Source organism: Chlorocebus sabaeus, chromosome 15, assembly GCF_047675955.1.
Source record: "Chlorocebus sabaeus isolate Y175 chromosome 15, mChlSab1.0.hap1, whole genome shotgun sequence".
NCBI lineage: Eukaryota > Metazoa > Chordata > Mammalia > Primates > Cercopithecidae > Chlorocebus > Chlorocebus sabaeus.
This window is the reverse complement of record NC_132918.1, coordinates 35,222,003-35,240,959: the sequence shown is the minus strand read 5'-3', so window position 1 is coordinate 35,240,959 and position 18,957 is coordinate 35,222,003. Positions and strand designations below refer to the sequence as shown.

At 42.1% G+C, this 18,957-nt stretch overlaps 2 protein-coding genes across 5 annotated transcripts in view; both read right to left on the bottom strand.

Annotated features, from left to right (window-relative positions):
- Positions 1-10,824, bottom strand: part of PLCH1 (phospholipase C eta 1) — a 268,796-nt gene extending 257,972 nt beyond the window's left edge. Inside the window, exons 1-2 of one of the 2 annotated variants that reach the window (XM_073023500.1) lie at positions 9,805-10,824; positions 4,646-4,741 (exon numbers count right to left, since the gene is read on the bottom strand). The gene's annotated coding sequence lies outside the window, so the exon portion shown is untranslated. Of the gene's footprint in view, positions 1-4,645; positions 4,742-5,239; positions 5,709-9,804 lie in introns of those variants that run through there. The other variant, XM_073023499.1, reaches the window with a different exon arrangement.
- Positions 10,825-13,898: 3,074 nt separating this feature from the next.
- The window catches only part of C15H3orf33 (chromosome 15 C3orf33 homolog), a 44,207-nt gene continuing 39,148 nt past the window's right edge, over positions 13,899-18,957 (bottom strand). For all 3 annotated transcript variants that reach the window (XM_008008627.3, XM_008008626.3, XM_073023502.1), the window contains 2 exons: positions 18,782-18,942; positions 13,899-15,184 (listed from right to left, as the gene is read on the bottom strand). In XM_008008627.3, coding sequence (XP_008006818.2) covers positions 14,786-15,184; positions 18,782-18,942 — 560 coding nt within the window. In that variant the 3' untranslated portion in view covers positions 13,899-14,785. The remainder of the gene's footprint in view (positions 15,185-18,781; positions 18,943-18,957) is intronic.

Sequence of the window (18,957 nt, the reverse complement as noted above, 5' to 3'; positions counted from 1 at the left end):
CTATTGAGGGTGATCAGATATGGAGACTGGGGGTTCTTGCTAAACTGACTTAGCAGAACTCTTTACTAAAACTGAGTTTTACAAGAAAATGCATATATGGGCCCAGGAGAAGGCTCAGAAGCATGACTAATGTTTGGCCAAGCAAGCAATTTTTGTCACTCTCACACTTTCAACTTTGCACCTACTATTTCCCTCTCTCTGCTTTTCTCAGTATTTTGATCCTATTCTCTCCTATTCCATATGAGCTTTCTGTACAACCTGGGGGTGGGGAGAACATGGCTAGAGACAGCTCCAGGTTTCAATCGTCTCAGCTAGAGAGGCCTTTTTGCTTTTACCATCTGTAAATAAGAGGGTAGGAAAGGATTTGAACTGACCTGACTTAGGTCATGTATCCATCCATAGGTCAATTACTGTGCACAACAATAAGTAGAGTGTATGTGTGGCCAGACCCTGATTATACACACACCCTTATAGCCAGGAAGGTGGGATATTATAAATAGCGGCCCATCAGAACTACTTGGAACCAGAGAGGATTTGTTCCCAAGATGAAAGGGGCTGGTTCTACCAAGTGAAGGCAGGAAGAGATTCTAGCAAATAAAAAGAATAGATGTGGGCTGGGCACGATGGCTCACACCTGTAATACCAGCACTCTGGGAGGCTGAGGCGGGTGGATCACGAGGTCAGGAGTTCGAGATCAGCCTGGCCAACATGGTAAAACCCTGTCTCTACTAAAAATACAAAAATTAGCCAGGTGTGGTGGCAGCCACCTGTAATCCCAGCTACTCGGGAGGCTGCGGCAGAGAATTGCTTGAACCCAGGAGGTGGAGGTTGCAGTGAGCAAAGATCGTGCCGCTGCACTCCAGCCTGGGTGACAGAGCGAGACTCCGTCTCAAAAAAAAAAAAAGAAGAATAGATGTTCCCTAGGGCGCCCTCTCTTAAACCTGCTGCCAAAGGAAGAAACACCTTTATGCTGATTTATATGTATATTACTTAATCTACAGAGTAGATCAGAAGCGAAATGTCCTAAATCCATCACGGGAGACTGAGGGGAGAGGAGTAGTAATGGCCAACTGTAAGGGCTGCCAATCTTTCCCTCCCCAGCTGAAGAAGCATGTGTCCCCATGTGGGGCCAACTGGCAGGAGCTGGAGTTGGGGTGGAAGGAACACAACCAGGATAGCTGATCTCTGAAAGAATTGTTTTCTTTTGTGTTTTTCACTTTTTATCATGGAAGTGTTTATACATACACAAAAGTAGAATAGTATAGTAAAACCCTATGTACTAGTCACTGTGTTTCAACAATTATTAATATTTTGGCAACTTTATCCAGGAATATGGAGATTCTCTGAAATACTTGAATTCATAAACTAACACATTTTTGCAGTACTATGATGTTGGTTACTGAAAGAAATACATGCCTCTTATGGTAAATTATATAAGACTAGTGCATGCAAAGCCCTTAGCAAAATGCCTGGTACAAAATGAGCTCTCAAATATGTCTTTACTGTTAATATTTGAAACCTATTTAAACTTTTTATTTATTGACATATTATTGTGTGTGTGTGTGTGTGTGACGGAGTTTCACTCTTGTTGCTGAGGCTGGAGTGCAGTTGCACGATCTCAGCTCACTGCAACCTCGCCCTCCTGGGTTCAAGTGATTCTCCTGCCTCAGCCTCCCAAGTAGCTGGGATTACAGGCAGGCGCCATCACACCTGGCTAATTTTGTATTTTTCGTAGAAATGGGGTTTCACCATGTTGGCCAGGTGAACTCCTGACCTCAGGTGATGTGCTCACCTTGACCTCCCAAAGTGCTGGGATTACAGGCCTGAGCCACTGTGCCCGGCTGAAAGTTTTTAAATATGAATGAAGTCTACAAATGGAAATGATTTGGCATACAGAGGAAAATAATGTTTTTTTGTTTTGTTTTTTGTTTGTTTATTTTTGAGACAGAGTCTTGCTCTGTCGCCCAGGCTGGAGTGCAGTGGCATGATCTCAGTTCACTGCAACCTCTGCCTCCCAGGCTCAAGTGATTCTCCTGCCTCAGCCTCCAGAGTAGCTGGGATTACAGGTGCCTGCCACCATGCCCAGCTAATATTTGTGTTTTTTAGTAGAGACAGAGTTTCGCCATGTTGGTCAGGCTGGTCTCAAACTCCTGACCTCAGGTGATCCACCCGCCTTGGCCTTCCAAAGTGCTGGGATTACAGGCATGAGCATCCAACCGAAAATAATGTTTTTTTTTAAATAACGTTTTTTTAAAGAGACTGGGGTCTCACTATGTTGCCCAGGCTGGACTCTAACTGCTCTAACTGCTGGGCTCAAGGGATCCTCCTGCTTCAGCTTCCTGCGTAGCCGGAACTACAGGTGTTCTGCTGGAAAATAACTTTTTAAGGCTAAACTCTGATTCTTCATTTACCAACAGACTATAACATTTTTTAACGATTTATTTTTAAATGGCAGCTATTTATACTTTTTTTATAACAAGCCTATATAACTATTTTCCCATTTGATCTGGAAAGGTCAAAAATATTATAAGCAAATGCACATTTCACCATACAAATAAGGAGAAAACATGATTTAAATTGTTAAATTCAGGAATGAGTCTGGACTACATATCAGAATTCTAAATACTAGGTCCCCACTTCACTACCTTGGCAAAATACTTCATCCTGTGAATGCTGGGTGAAGGTAAAGTAGCATAGCTGCGCCTAAGTTAATTTTATTCAACTAAGATTTTCTTAACCTCAGTTATAATTCTTGGGAGATTTTAGTTCTCAAGATAGGGTGAACACTTTTTAAAAGGCAGTAAGTGTGCTAAAGTGAACTTTCCCCATTTTCTATTTTTCTCCAACCTGATTGTTTATTTCTCCTGCGGTGGGAAGGGGAATGAAGTAGTTGGAGGAAACAATAGTGTCAGAGAAGGAAAGTGCCCCCTTTTCCTCCTTCCTAAGAGCTTCACAACTCAGCTCTGTGCATGTTGTTTCCAGAAAGACCTCCCACAGAGCCAATATCTGCAACTTTCAAGATGGTCAAAGCTTGCTCACCAAGACAGACCTTTAATTGAAGTTTCTTTATTCAGCCTTAGAAGTAATACTGAAACTTTGAGGCTACAAATTTCCCTCATGGAATATACTGGGCTGCCCCTCCAATACTATCATTAAAAGATTCTGTAGAATTCAACAATATAATTAAAAGAATCTGAAGTACCATTTTTATCGACATTGAACAAATGCTTAGAAAGACAAGCAAACTGAATTGTAAAGAGAAAATGAGGAAAGACACTGGTGAAAGAGTTACAGTACAAATTCTAAAGTTTTGAAAGATGGGGGCGTTGGAGGGGGGAGGCAATTTACACCACAAGGAAAACTCTTCTTCCCTACCATTTGGAGTTCTAGTGAGGTGTGCAGTCTCTTTTACTAACATCTGTTTATTTTTAAGCAGAAAACAAATGGTTAGATTTTTCTGTATAAACAGAGCAGAAGGAAAAACTACACCTTAAAATTTGTATTTAGTTTTTGTTTCACTTATTTGCATCATTAAACTGGCTACATATTAAGATGGCTTGCTTTGTCCAAAATAAATGTCTCCCTTTTCAAACTTGACAAGTTTACAAAATGTTCTCTCAGATCACTTCAGCAAATTAATCTTCATGGTGTAGGCTCATGGGATGCATGGGGGAAATTCTGACTAAAAAAAAAAAAAGGTCCTGGTCAAAATGACAAGGCAACACTGTGATGGTCCACTCATTTATTCTTTCATTCATGTATTTAACAAATATTTACGGAGTTCCCTATATGAGCAAGAAACAGGGCCAAATCCTGCTGTGGAAGGAGCAGAAATGATCCAAAATTCAGTATTTGAATTATAAAGTCTACTGTACCTTGGACTAGAGAGGCATGTAAATAAATATTTACAATATAAATAACGAGTGCTAAAATAGATATATGTACAGTGCTGCAGAACAGAAGAGGGTGCTAATTCCTCAATGTCATTGCTAGTTACACAGAAATAAAGTGTTTTGATAACCAAAACGAAGCAGAAAATAGAAGTAATGATCCTAATGCCTCAATTTTTAAAAAACCTTATTTCTGTCTGAATTACTCACTGTCTTCACTTGAGTTATAGAAATAATCAGGCTGGCCGGGTGTGGTTGCTCATGCCTGTAATCCCAGTACTTTGGGAACCCGAGGTAGGCAAATGAGGTCAGGAGTTCGAGACAAGCCTGGCCAACATGATGAAACCCTGTCTCTATTAAAAATTTAAAAATTAGCTGGGTATGGTGGCGTGTACCTGTGGTTCCAGCTACTAGGAAGGCTGAGGGAAGAGAATGGCTTGAACCCAGGAGGCAGAGGTTGCAGTGAGTTAAGACTGCACCACTGCACTCCAGCCTGGGTGACAGAGCAAGATTCTGTCTAAAAAAAGAAGAAAGAGAAAACAAAGAAAGAAAAGAAAGAAAGGAAGGAAAGGAAGGAAAGGAAGAAAAGGAAAGGAAGGAAAGGAAGGAAAGGATAATCAGGTTTCTTCCAAAGAGTGTGCTAGAAAATGAGATCCTTGGTACTGACTTTTAGTAACCAATAATGTCATATTTTTGCATTGCAAACCAGTGCATACATTCAAATATATTTATAACAAAAAATTAACAATACTTACCTTTGCTATTTTCAATGCACTCTGATATATTTTATCCTGTTCTGTTCCTTTATCTTTTTCTTTTTTAATTGATTTCACATCACTAATAGGCAGAGCCTACAAATGAAAAACAGTGTTTAGGCCGGGTGCAGTGGCTCATGCCTGTAATTCCCAGCACTTTGGGAGGCTGAGGCGGGCAGACCATGAGGACAGGGGTTCAAGACCAGCCTGGCCAATATGTTGAAACCCTGTCTCTACTAAAAATACAGAAAAAAATTAGCCAGGCGTGGTGGTGTGCGTCTGTAGTACCAGCTACTCGGGAGGCTGAGGCAGGAACCCAGAAGGCGGAGGTTGCAGTGAGCTGAGATCATGCCACTGTACTCCAGCCTGGGCATCAGAGCAAGACTCTGTCTCAAAAAAAAAAAAAGAAAAGAAAAGAAAAACAGTGGTTGGCCAGGTACGGTAGCTCACCCCTGTAATCCCAACATTTTAGGAGGCCAAGGCCAGCAGATCACTCAAGCCCAAGAGTTCAAATTCAGCCTGGACAACATGGTGAAACCCGTGTCTACAAAAAACACAAAAAAATTAGCTGGACATAGTGGTGCTGGTGCGCACCTGTAGTCTCAGCTATTCAGGAGGCTGAGGTGGGAGGATCACTTGAGCCCTGGAGGCAGAGGTTGCAGTTCATTGAGATCATGCCACTGTACTCCAGCTTGGGCAACAGAGCAAGACCCTGTCTCAAAAAAAAAGAAAAACAATGTTCCAACGTGTTCATTAAAAATGAACAAGAAGCAAAGCAGTAATACTCAGAACAGAACCAAGTGAGATCAAAAGATCCCCAAAGACCTCCATCCTGCCTAGTAAATTGGTAAATCTCATAACCATATAAGATTAAGTCTCTGGAAGAATAAAGTCCTGTGATTCTCAACCCTTTAGCCATCCCTGGGCTTCTCAAACCGGATCAATAGAAAGAGGTGTCCAGATCTCAAAAGGTGGATCTGCTCCAATGGCTATTTTTTTTTTTTTTTTTTTTTTTTTTTTTTTTTTTTGAGACAGAGTCTGACTCTGTCGCCCAGGCTGGAGTGCAGTGGCACGATCTCGGCTTACTGCAAGCTCTGCCTCCCAGGTTCATGCCATTCTCCTGCCTCAGCCTCCAGAGTAGCTGGGACTACAGGTGCCCACCACCACTCCCAGCTAATTTTTGTATTTTCAGTAGAGACAGGGTTTCACCACGTTAGCCAGGATGGTCTCGATCTCCTGACCTCGTGATCCGCCCACCTCAGCCTCCCAAAGTGCTGGGATTACAGGCGTGAGCCACCGCGCCTGGCCTTCAATGGCTATTTTTGAAGAGGCCATGGAGGATAAGGATGATCTTACAGAGAACAGAACTGAGGCACCCAGATGATATGACCAAGAAATACACACAACTAGAACCAGGAGCTATCATTATTCCTCTCCGGCAGGACAAGACATAGTTGTGGACCACTGAATTCTGTTTTCCCTCACATTATATAGTGGATGCAGTGACATTTGAACTAAGGCTTCCAGATCATGAGGAACTACCTCTAGACCTGACCAAAAGGGAATAACTCTCAGAGATCCCAAACAAGGGGGTGGGCTTTTTGGATTGTAATTGGGTAATCCTACCCACTTACTTACTAGATAAAGCCTACCTTTTTTCTTTAAGTATAATAATGAACTCAAGTCATCAGTATCTCAGTACAATACCACCTCATCATAATTTGCAAAATATTAAAATATCTAGCTAATTAATGATACCTTTCCTGATTTTCCATCATTAATATCATTTTCAAATTATAATATTTAATAGTTTGATGTAATTTTAATGGGAGGAATGCAAGTTAAAAGAATGAGTTCAAATTGCCACCTTGGAAAAGAAAGTATAGTTTGTTCATTTAAAAAGCATTTTTACGATTTTACTGTTAAATTTCTGTTCTTAACCTATTTTCTTTTATTTTTTTAATACAAAGTCTCGCTCTATCGCCCAGGCTGGAGTGCAGTGGCACAACAATCAGCTCACTGCGACCTCCGCCTCCCAGGTTCAAGCAATTCTCCTGTCTCAGCCTCACGAGTAATTGGGATTGCAGGTGCCCACCACCACGCCCGGGTCATTTTTGTATTTTTAGTAGAGACAAGGTTTTGCCATGTTGGCCAGGCTGGTCTCGAACTCCTGACCTTAGGTGATCTGCCCACCTCAGCTTCCCAGAGTGCTGGGATTACAGCTGTGAACCACCTCTCCTGGCAGGTGTTTTAAAATTTTAAAACAAAAAATTTTAATTTTTTATTTGTTTAGTTGTTTTTAAACAGAGTCTTACCCTTTCACCCAGGCTGGAGTACAGTGGCATGATTTCGGCTCACTACAACCTCCACCTCCCCAGTTCAAGCGATTTTCCTGCCTCAGTTTCCTGAGTAGCTGGGATTACAGGTGCCCACTACCACATCTGGCTAATTTTTGTATTTTTAGTAGAGACAGAGTTTCACCATGTTGGTCAGACTGGTCTCAAACTCCTGACCTCAGGTGATCCACCCACCTTGACCTCCCAAAGTGTTAGGATTACAGGCATGAGCCACTGCGCCTGGCCTTAACCATTTTAATATTAATCTTGAGTTTTTTATTTTCTTCAGCTTTTTCATATTAATAAATTTGTATTACTTTCTCCCTGTGATTTGCCTTCATAGAAATAGCTGCCTCGGTGGCTGGGTGCAGTGGCTTATGCCTGTAATCCCAGGACTTCAGGAAGCCAAGGTAGGTGGATCACCTGAGGTTCGGAGTTAGAGACCAGCCTGACCAACATGAAGAAACCCCTTCTCTGAAACTAAAAATGCCAAATTAGCTGGGCATGGTGGCACATGCCTGTAATCCCAGCTACTCGGGAGGCTGAGGCAGGAGAATTGCTTGAACCCGGGAGGCAGAGGTTGAGGTGAGCTGAGATCGTGCCATTGCACTCCAGCCTGGACAACAAGAGTGAAACTCCATCTCAAAAAAAAAAAAAAGAAAAAGAAAAAGAAAAGAAAAAGAAATAGCTGCCTTGGTAGTGACTTTAAAGAAGCTCCAGATCATGAAGAAGCATCTCCTAGGAAACCAGCTCCTCCTCAACTATCCCAGCAGTGTAGCCACTCCCTTAGTATAGCTGTCATTTCTTTTTTCTTTTTTGAGAAGGAGTCTCACTCTGTCACCAGGCTGGAGAGCAGTGGCGCAATCTCAGCTCACCGCAACCTCCACCTCCTGGGTTCAAGCAATTCTCCTGCCTCAGCCTCTGGAGTAGCTGGGACTACAGGCGCCCACCACCATACCCAATTAATTTTTTTATTTTTAGTAGATATGGGGTTTCATCATGTTGGCCAGGCTGGTCTGGAACTCCTGACCTCAAGTGATCTGCCCACCTCGGCCTCCCAAAGTGCTGCCATTACAGGCGTGAGCCACTGCGCCTAGCCCTGTCATATCTTTTAATGACGGCTAAGCAATACTGTTTCTGTTGGTACCCTGAACATCTAGAACACTGCTGTTTCTTGGCTTCTTGAACCACATAGCCTCTTTATGTCAATGTGTTATCAGGAAGTGCAGGAATTCTCAGTTCTAGTCTAACTTGGAAGAAATAATTCAGCCAAGAGATGCACAGCAAGGGTTAAGTAGCAGAGTTTATTGAAGGAAGATAAAGTACATTCCTAGAGAGGAGTGAAAAACAGCTCTAGGTTGCTCCAGCTGGAAAAACAGTAGTAGTAACATTTAAGTAAAGAGACAGTACATGCTGAAATAAGAAACCAGCAGCAGGCCAGGTGCGGTGGCTTATACCTGTAATCCCAGCACTTTGGGAGGCCAAGGCAGGTGGATCACTTGAGGTCAGGAGTTCAACACCAGCCTGGCAAACATGGTGAAACCCTGTCTCTACTAAAAATGCAAAAATGTAGCTAGGTGTGATGGTGTGTGCCTGTGGTCCCAGGTACTCGGGAGGCTGATGCAGGAGAATCACTTGAACCCAGCAGGCAGAGTTTGCAGGGAACCAAGATCGCACCACCGCACTCCAGCCTGAGCGACAGAGGCAAGACTCTGTCTCAAAAAAAAAACCAGCAGCAGCTAGTGCTGGAGGATTCTCTTTATGAGAATATTGCATGATTATTCAGAAAGGGGCGTGAGGGGAATGTTACTCACAAGCATGTTTCAGGAAGTCTCTTTGGGCGTGCACGCTCTGTGGTTGTACATGCCAGTACACATGTCACATGTCTCATTAGCATTTAAAATCTCCACCCAGGGGAGTGTTTTTTACTATTATAATGAGCAAAAGGCTACTCTAGGGTGAATTTCTGGAGGAGTGCACATGCTCATCAGCAGGGAAAGTTTCTACCATGGTATCTCTGGCTTGGACCTTATATGTACCCTTTAGGAATGCAGGAGACCAACCATAAGGCCAGAAGTAGCCAGTGTAGCCGCTGGGTTTTGTTTTTTTGTTGTTTTGTTTTGTTTCTGCTGACTGTGAGTGGGCAGTGCTGATTATTAGTGGGCAGCATCTCCAGGACTTTTCTCAGAGGAGCTCCCTTGTCTGCTCATTTCTGGCTATCTGCCTACTTTAACAAATGGTAGCTAGCACATGTAACACTGGACTGGGGACAAACTGTGTCAACAACATGCCCCTTGACAGCACATAGAGTTTAATTACCCAAGGGAGGGTCTTATAGCTCAAAGATGCAGTCCTTACATTGTTGAGGAGCCAAATGATGCTGGAGCAATTCAGAAGAAGATAAAACTCTTGCATAACATTATCTGCCTGCCTCAAGTGCAGTTAATTCTTTTTTTGAGATGGAGTCTCGCTCCGTCACCCAGGCTGGAGTGCAGTGGCACGATCTCAGCTCATTGCCACCTCCGCCTCCTGGGTCTAAGCAATTCTCTGCCTCAGCCTCCCAAGTAGCTGGGACTACAGGCACCTGCCACCACACCTGGCTAATTTTTGTATTTTTATTACAGACAGGGTTTTACCATGTTGGCGAGGCTGGTCTCGAACTCCTAGCCTCAAGTGATCTGCCTGCCTCGGCCTCCCAAAGTGCTGGGATTACAGGCATGAGCCACCGTGCCCGGTGCAGTTAATTCTCTAAAAGCAGGTTTGCAAGCGTATTAGGTTGGTGTGAGGTACTGACTGGGATCTCTACCGGACTCCAGGAGTTACCAGATATAGCAGGCATAACAGCAGCACTGTTGGGATCCATGGCTCTAATTTTCCTTTGAGTCAAGTTTTAAGAAGACGGTATTTCAGGCAGCAGTATCCCCAGACTTCCCAGTGGTGGGAGAAGTCGAGTTGATTTAGGTTTTACCAGCTAAGAGAAGAGGTCTGGGAGTAAGGAGGAGTGGAAAAGTTAGAGTCTACAGAGCAGCAACCATCCTTTCCCTTTCCCGTTCAAATGGGGGAGGAGATTTGACATTAACACTTCCCTTCTCTTTTTACAAGGCTGAGGGTATTACATATCCCGCTATCCTGGGAAATCATGATTGTCTCTCCTGAAATTTGCTAAGCTACTGGACCTGCCAGCATTTCATTTTTCTGAGACAAGAAGAAAGAGGCATGATTTAAGAAGTGAGGCAAGAGAGAGGAAGTGCCTGGATAAGAGCTGACATTCCCATCACTTAGTGGAAGAGTACATGTGTTTCCGGCTAGGCACAGTGGCTCATGCCTGTAATCACAGCATTTTGGGAGGCTGAGGTGGGCAGATTGCCTGAGATTAGGAGTTCAAGACCAGCCTGGCCAACATGGTGAAACCCCATCTCTGCTAAAAATAAAAAAATTAGCCAGGTGTGGTGGCACACACCTGTAATCCCAGCTGCTCAGGAGGTTGAGGCAGGAGAATCACTTGAACCGAGGAGATGGAGGTTGCAGTGAGCCAAGATCATGCCACTGCACTCCTGCATGGGTGACAGAGCGAGACTACACCTCAAGAAAAAAAGAAAAAGTATGCCGAGCGTGGTGGCTCATGCCTGTAATCCCAGCACTTTGGGAGGCCGAGGTAGGTGGATCATGAGGTCAGGAGATCGAGACCATCCTGGCTAACACAGTGAAACCCTGTCTCTACTAAAGAATACAAAAAATTAGCCGGGCGTAGTGGCGAGCACCTATAGTCCCAGCTACTCGGGAGGCTGAGGCAGGAGAATGGAGTGAACCCAGGAGGCGGAGGTTGCAGTGATCCAAGATTGTGCCACTGCACTCCAGTCTGGGCAACAGAGCAAGACTCCATCTCAAAAAAAAAAAAAAAAGAAAAGAAAAAGTATGAATAGAAAATGAAAAACCCCAAAAAAGGAAACATAAATTAAGAAGAGACTGAAAAGAACCAAAAAATCCAATCCTTTAGAAACAAAGAACCAAATTCATTTGATAGAAAAATATTTTAAAAGCAAGGAAGTCTAGGTACCCAAGGTACCAAAAGAAAAGAAGGCCAAAAGGAAAACAGAGTGGCCATGATCGTGTTTTTTTAAAGACAAGATTGTAGGGGAAAATCATAATATCTTTTCCTCACTCATTGCAAGATTCAGACTGACATCCCTCATAAAAGACAGATTAACAAGAGAAAAACCTATAAAAATTTATTTAATATAAATTTTATATCACATAAGAGCCATCAGAAATGAAGACTCAAAAACCCAGGGAAAACTATGTATATTTATGGACAATCATGCAGAGGACAAATGGGTACGACCTAATGGTATTAAACTCAGGGGAGCCGGCTGGGCACAGTGGCTCACAGCTGTAATCCCAGCACTTTGGGAGGCAGAGGCAGGTGGATCACCTGAGATTAGGAGTTCGAGACCAGCCTGGCCAACATGGCAAAACCCTGTCTCTACTAAAAATACAAAAATTAGCCGGGTGTGGTGGTACACGCCTGTAATCCCAGTTATTTGGGATGCTGAGGCAGGAGAATCACTCGAACCCAGGACGCAGAGGTTGCAGTGAGCCAAGATCAGGCCATTGCACTCCAGCCTGGGTGACAGAGCAATACCCCATCTCAAAAACAAAAATAAATAAACTTGGGGGAGTAAGGCCGATTTGATCAGATTTTTCTTGGCCTCTGGGGATAGAGAAGACTCCCTCTGATATAAGGGTCTTCTGACCTACTTTCAAGAGAGGCAGGTCAGATAATTATTTTATGGCCTGCTTCACGAAAGAAAGGTGGCAGAAGGTCAGAGAGTGACCTTCCTGCTTCTGCAGTGTTCTCAATTTCCTTCAACTTAAAATACTCAGTATGCCAAGGTGCCACATTTTGGGGTGTCATGTTCTGAGCCCCAACAAGACCAAAAGGTAGTAAATCCTCTATGTAAGAAAGGCAGAGTATGGGCTTTGGTCTGATATCCAGCCTAATAGGGACTTTTTACTTTTTCAGATGGCCCTGTTATAACCATCCCAGTGACAAAAGATCTAACTTTTCTAAAATTACCCGGTTCAGCTTGTGCTTGGGTTATCCAACAAGCTGCTCTATAATACTGACTAGAGACAGGCTGAAAACGTGAATGCAGGCCCAGAAAAAAGCTGTCAGTCAATGGAAATTCTCCACCCAAGAACCATATGATTTTCACGTAAGTGTGAATACTGCCACCGTCTAAGTGGAGAACAAGAATAGACAGCAACAGTGACTGCACATGAGAGGAGACCCCTTGATCTGCATTTCTCATTGCTCATCTTGTCCATAAAATCAGGGTTCCCTACTACATCATCAAGGAAAAGGTTAGATCAAGTCACAGGATGACCTACATCAGTCTCACTTTCATACGGCTTAACTGGAAAGATAGTTGTATGCTGGCTGAGCTGGTAGAGGCCATCAGAACTAACTACCGTGATAACTATGATACGATCTGACATCTCTAGAAGACAATGACTTAGGTCCAAATTCTGTAATTCACAATGTCAAGTTGGAAAAGAAAAAGGCTCAAGAGCTTGCCACAAAACTAGTTTAAACATACTCCGTTAACTTCCCTGTAAATAAAAATAAAACATCCCCTTAAAACAAAAAGCTATTGAGGCATAGAAACCAGGAAATAAAAACTAGGATGTGACTTCCTATCCTATCCCAAAGAAAGGTTATGAAATAAAACACATTCACACATAAAATCTTTGGAATATTTGGGACCTCACTGAAAATGAATGTTTAATTTCTAAAGGTTGCAAAATCCATTTTCTTATGTTCTAAGAAGGAGTCAGGGCCAGGCGCAGTGGCTCACACCTGTAATCCCAGCACTTTGGGAGGCTGAGGCGGCAGATCACAAGGTCAAGAGATCGAGACCATCCTGACTAACATGGCGAAACCCTATCTCTACTAAAAATATAAAAATTAGCTGGGCGTGGTGGTGTGTGCCTGTAGTCCCAGCTACTCGGGAGACTGAGGCAGGAGAATTGCTTGAACCTGGGAAGGCAGAGGTTGCAGTGAACCCTGCACTCCAGTCTGGCGACAGGGCAAGACTCCACCTCAAAAAAAAAAGGAGTCAGGCAGCAGCAGCAGTATACCTCTCATTCTGTGCTATTAATTCTAACAGGAGTCAACTATTTGGACTAGATGATAAGTCTGACTTTTCTTGGTATCATAAACCATTAAAAAAAAAAACCTTGTATAGACTTTGTGGATGTGAGTGGATTACTGCTGGCCTGGCGAAAGAAGCTTACACTGTCAAGATGATTTTATCAGCAAGTTTTTTAATTGCTATCTCAACTAACAAGAAATTGGGAAGCAGGGCAGTTCAAGCATTGGCTACTTCAAGGGCTCAACAATGTCAGGCATCTCAGTTTTTTCTATCCTCTGTGCTGCCATCCTCAGTACATTGTTTTTTTGTTTGTTTTGTTTTTGAAACAGAGTCTCGCTCTGTCACCGAGGCAGGAGTGCAGTGGTGCGATCTGGGCTCACTGCAACCTCCACCTCCCAGGTTGAAGCGATTCTCCTGCCTCAGCCTCCCAAGTACGTGGGATTACAGGGGTGAGCCACCACATCTGGCTAATTTTGTATTTTTAGTAGAGACGGGGGTTTCACCATATTAGCCAGGCTGGTCGTTGGTCTCGAACTCCTGACCTCAAGTGATCCGCCCACCTCAGCCTCCCAAAGTGCTGGGATTACAGGCTTGAGCCACCATGCCCAGCTAGTACATTGTTTTTGTCCTCTGGATTAGCCCCCTCATCTAACAACAGTTAGAAATTAGCCATTCTTTATTACAAGGAATGATCTAAGAGACCCTGCCCCCAAATTCACAAGCAATTAGAAAGCAGTTAGGAGAAAAAAGCTACTTTGCACATAAAGCATAAAGAATTCTTTTATTATAAATAGTGAAAGGTAATAAAACTGGAAAAATAAACATGTATCTTCTTTAAACAAAAATTCAATATGGCAATACAAAAATTAGCCAGGCTTCGTGGTGAGCTCCTGTAATCCCAGGTACTTGGGTGGCTGAGGCAGAAGAATCACTTGAACCCAGGAGGCAGAGGTTGCAGTGAGCCAAGATCACGCCACTGCAGCCTGGGTGACAAGAGCGAAACTCCGTGTTAAAACAAAAAAAGCTGGGCTTGGTAGTTCACGCCTGTAATCCAGCACTTTGGGAGGCCGAGGTGGGCAGATCATCTGAGGTCGGGAGTTCGAGACCAGCCTGACCAACATGGAGAAACCCCGTCTCTACTAAAAATACAAAATTAGCTGGGCATGGTGGCACATGCCTGTAATCCCAGCTACTTGGGAGGCTGAGGCAGGAGAATCGCTTGAACCCGGGAAACAGGAGGTTGCAGTGAGCCGAGATCATGCCACTGTACTCCGGCCTGGGCAACAAGAGCGAAACCTCGTCTCAAAACAAAGAAACAAAAAATTCAATATGGCTGCCCAAAATAACTAAAAACAACATAGTGGTGAAGAGTTAAACTTTCTCTTCACACGGCAGCGCTATATATATAAATCATTCAGCTTGGTAACTTCTCATAAAGTGTTTCATCTTTCCTAAAATCATATTACATTAATTATAATTTGTTTAAATTAATTCTGACATTATAATAATCATCTCTTTTTAATATTTAAATACCATTAGAATAACACTTTGATCATTTGGCAAAACTTCCATTTTGAGTCAATGAAAAATGTCCATATATTTACATATTTACTCTTTGGAGAAGGTTACCTCTAGATCTCTTGACTGTTTCACCCTTTTCTACGAAAGTATATGCGACTTATAAGTTCTTTGAACTTCAGTATTAAGGAGTAGTTGTTCATGTTGTCTTTCCATATTTCATAAGTCCTTCTAAGTTTGTCATAATAACTTTCTTTTTTCAAGCTGAAATCTGATCCTGTTGTTTTTAGAAAACTGTCCTTTTTCCATATTCTCCAGGAATCTTTGAATTTTTCCAAATAACTTTCTTTTTCAGAATCTTCCTTCCATATTCCTTCTCCTTTTTTTAAGGCTGTTAATTCAGCTTTAAGTAAGTTTCTGTGAACTGTCCAATAGATTTTAGAATCATATTTAAGCCCTTTAACAAGAACAGTTTTGCCAAGACCTCTTCTCAAAATTTCTTCATTCAGATTCACGCTGAAATATCCACCCTTGAATTTAAAAATAATACAAACCAATTATTTAAGATAATTGTTGTTAAACCCATCACATCTTATTTACCTTAAAAATCAGTCATTCAACAATTTTAGTCCTCCAAAGAAAAGGCAAAAATGGTCCCCAAGGCTCCCCCAAAACAGCTCTTGCTAAATCCAAGGATTTTTATTACTAGAAGAGACCCTTTCTCAAAATCAGTTAACTCTTTTATAACATGGAATTCTCCACAGACTCACTGTTCTCCTCACCCAAAGAGGTGAGGAAGCAATAAAGTATGAAAAATGTGTTTTTGGTCTATCGGTGGTTCTATGGAGGGGAGGTGGGACGCATAAGATAGGCAGAGTGACTGTAGGACCAGCAAAAGAAACTAAGAGACGAAGAGAAACTAAACTGAAAGTAGTAGTCAAATGCAAAATGAACTGAATCATCACTGAACTGTTAAATGAGGTTCAGAATTCCAGTGTTTTGGACAGCACTGGCAAGTAAATACACTTTTAAAAAACTTCCCTCAAAATTATTAACATAAAAATAGTTTTGGCCATTGAGTCTTCCTCCTACAGGAAATTTCATTCATGGAATACCTCACCTCCTAATGAAACTGGATAAATGGGATTTTTTTTTTTCATTAATTTACTGTATAAAGGAGATCCTGGCGGGGCGCAGTGGCTCATGCCTGTTAATCTCAACACTTCAGGAGGCCGAGGCAGGTGGATCACGAGGTCAGGAGTTCGAGACCAGCCTGGCCAAAAAGCTGAAACCCTGCCTCTACTAAAAAAACACAAAAATTAGCCAGGTGTGGTGGCAGGCGCTGTAATCCAAGCCACTCAGGAGGCTGAGGCAGGAGAATTGCTTGAACGCAGGAGGCGGAGGTTGCAGTGAGCTGAGATTGCGCCACTGCACTCCAGCCTGGGTGACAGAGCAAGGCTCCATCTCGGGAAAATAAATAAATAAATAAAAGGAGATCCTGCCTAGATATTTCTACAATCCTTGTGGGATTTTAATCTTAACAAAGTGTTAATAAAATTTTGTTCCTTCAAATTCAGAAATTTTTAGTACATGATAACAGTTATAAAGCAATTATATTTTTCTAAATCTTTCAAATCTTATAAGCTCATTCCCTTGAACCAAACTCAGAATAATTAAAATTCCACCTCACACATTAGCAAAATTCAAACAGGAGAAGTAAATTATCACTCTATGTGTATAGCGTAGTTTGGTCACCTAGGAAGCGAGATAAAATAAAGATATGCTTATAAGATGAAATGTAGGCTCAGGAACCAGGAAGAGTTGGGTTTGGATACAGGCTCTTCTTCTGGGTTACCCTGATCAAGACAATCAGTTTCCCTAAAAGTCTCACCTGAAAGTGGGAATAAAAACAACAACCCTGTAGAGTGGTTTTGAAGATAAGTGACATAATATAAGCATGGCACCTTAGCTCAGCGTCTGGCACATGTTAACCCTCAAAATACACATCATTGCTATCTTTATCATCATCATAATTATCTCCTTTTTTTGGTAATTATACTCTTTAATTTAAAAGCTAATATTTTTGTAAGGCCTTTGGGATGTTTTATACAACTTTGTATTATTAACTTACTTTTTTTTGTTTCTGTTTTTGTTTTTTTTGAAGCGGAGTCTCACTCTGTCACCCAGGCTGGAGTGCAGTGGCACAATCTTGGCTCACTGTAACCTCCGCCTCTAGGGTTCAAGCGATTCTCTTGCTTCAGCCTCCTGAGTAGCTGGGATTCCAGGCACCCAGCACCATGCCTAGCTAATTTTTGTATTTTTAGTAGTGACAGGGTTTCACCAAGTTGGCCAGGGTGGTCTCGAACTCCTCACCTCAAGTGAACTGCCGGCCTCGGCCTCCCAAAGTGCTGGGATTACAGGCATGAGTCACCATGCCCAGCCTTTATTAACTTACTTTTAAACTTACTTTTAAAATATAAGATACTTCAATTAATTAGTTTTAGATAATTCTTATTTTGAAAGTACTGAATATCATCTGGACATGCAAAAATTAAGGAATTTCATTAAGCTTTCTATTAATAATTTAAAAAGCTTTTAAGAATTAAAATGGTCAAAATTCTAATCATCCTATTTTATTTAAAAGAAGGGGTCTGTCTCTGTTGCCCAGGTTGAAGTATAGTGGCGCGATCACAGCTCACTGCAGTCTCGACTGCGTAGGCTGAAGCATTCCTCCCACCTCAGCCTCCTGAGTTGCTGGGATTACAGGCACAAGTGACTGTACCTAGCTCATAATTATAATTTTAAGAGTTGAATATCATAGAAGTGATCAAGGTATGAAAACCTATCTGATGGCCCACCAAAAAAATCTGGAGTAAGACACATCCAGGGATTCGGGACAGTGATTCAGCAACAAAGATGAAACTGTCATTTCCAGTTATACAATGGCTATGGCCAATTATAAAGGTAAGAAAACTCTGAGGCAATATCTTTAAATGACTCATCACTGATCAGAACTAGTACTTAAGAATGTTCAACTTTATGGTTGAAAGATTTATACACTTAGACAGACCTATCAACAACATATTGGACCAGACTAAGCAAACCCTCAGGAAACACCCTGGCTGTTTGTAGTTTCCAGCTGACAAGCCTCACTCAACAAGTGGTTTATAGTAACAAGCATGATGTAATATACCCATACATAAACAAACATATAATGATACTTCCTAAATTAGCAATGCCCAGAGTCATTAATAATTTGAAGTTTATGGCCATGGTGGCTCATGCCTGTAATGCCAGCACTTTGGGAGGCTGAAGCAGGCGGATCACCTGAGGTCAGGAGTTCGAGACGCGCCTGGCCAACATGGCGAAACTTCATTCTACTAAAAATACAAAAAATTAGCCAGGCGTGGTGGTGTGCACCTCTAGTCCCAGCTACTTGGGAGGCTGAGGCAGCAGAATTGCTTAAACCTGGGAGGTAGAGGTTGCAGTGAACCAAGATCATGACACTGCACTCCAGCCTGGGCAACAGAGTGAGACTCTGTTTCAAAAAATAATAATAATAAATAATAGGCCAGGCGCAGTGGCTCATGCCTGTAATCCCAGCACTTTGGGAGGCCGAGGTGGGTGGATCACAAGGTCAAGATATTAAGACCATCCTGGTCAGCATGGTGAAACCCCATCTCAACTAAAAATACAAAAATTAGCTGGGCATGGTGGCGGGCCCCTGTAGTCCCAACTACTCGGGAGGCTGAGGCAGGAGAATCACTTGAACCCGGGAGGTGGAGGTTACAGTGAGCCAAGATCGTGCCACTGCACTGCAGCCTGGCAACAGAGTAAGACTCCATCTAAAAATAAATAAATAAATAATAATAATAAATAATAATTTGAAGTTTTTCTTTTTTCCTAATTTTATTTTTTCTATAATAAACATATATTACATATATAACTAAAATAAAATTTGTATATAAGACACCTAGTTCTCTATGCATAATCACTATCCGTAGCAGTTTAAAAAAGCAAAAAAAAAGTCAGTCCCATTATATATCCAAAGTTCTAGTTAAATAAGTGTTTACACATAAGCAATAAGAAGAATAAGATATTGCTAGTTGTTTCTTCACACTGCTTACCTTATTCACTAAAAGATAGCAAAAGAGTGCTGAATTCTCCTTTCCAAGAAGTTGGAACCATAGTAATTGGGAAGGTTTTAGCTCTTTTTGTAACCATGCCTTCCCAGTTTCAGTGAGTTCTACTCCAGCCAGCTTAACCAGCAAAGCACCACATGGCTCCTCTAAAAAGGTGAGGT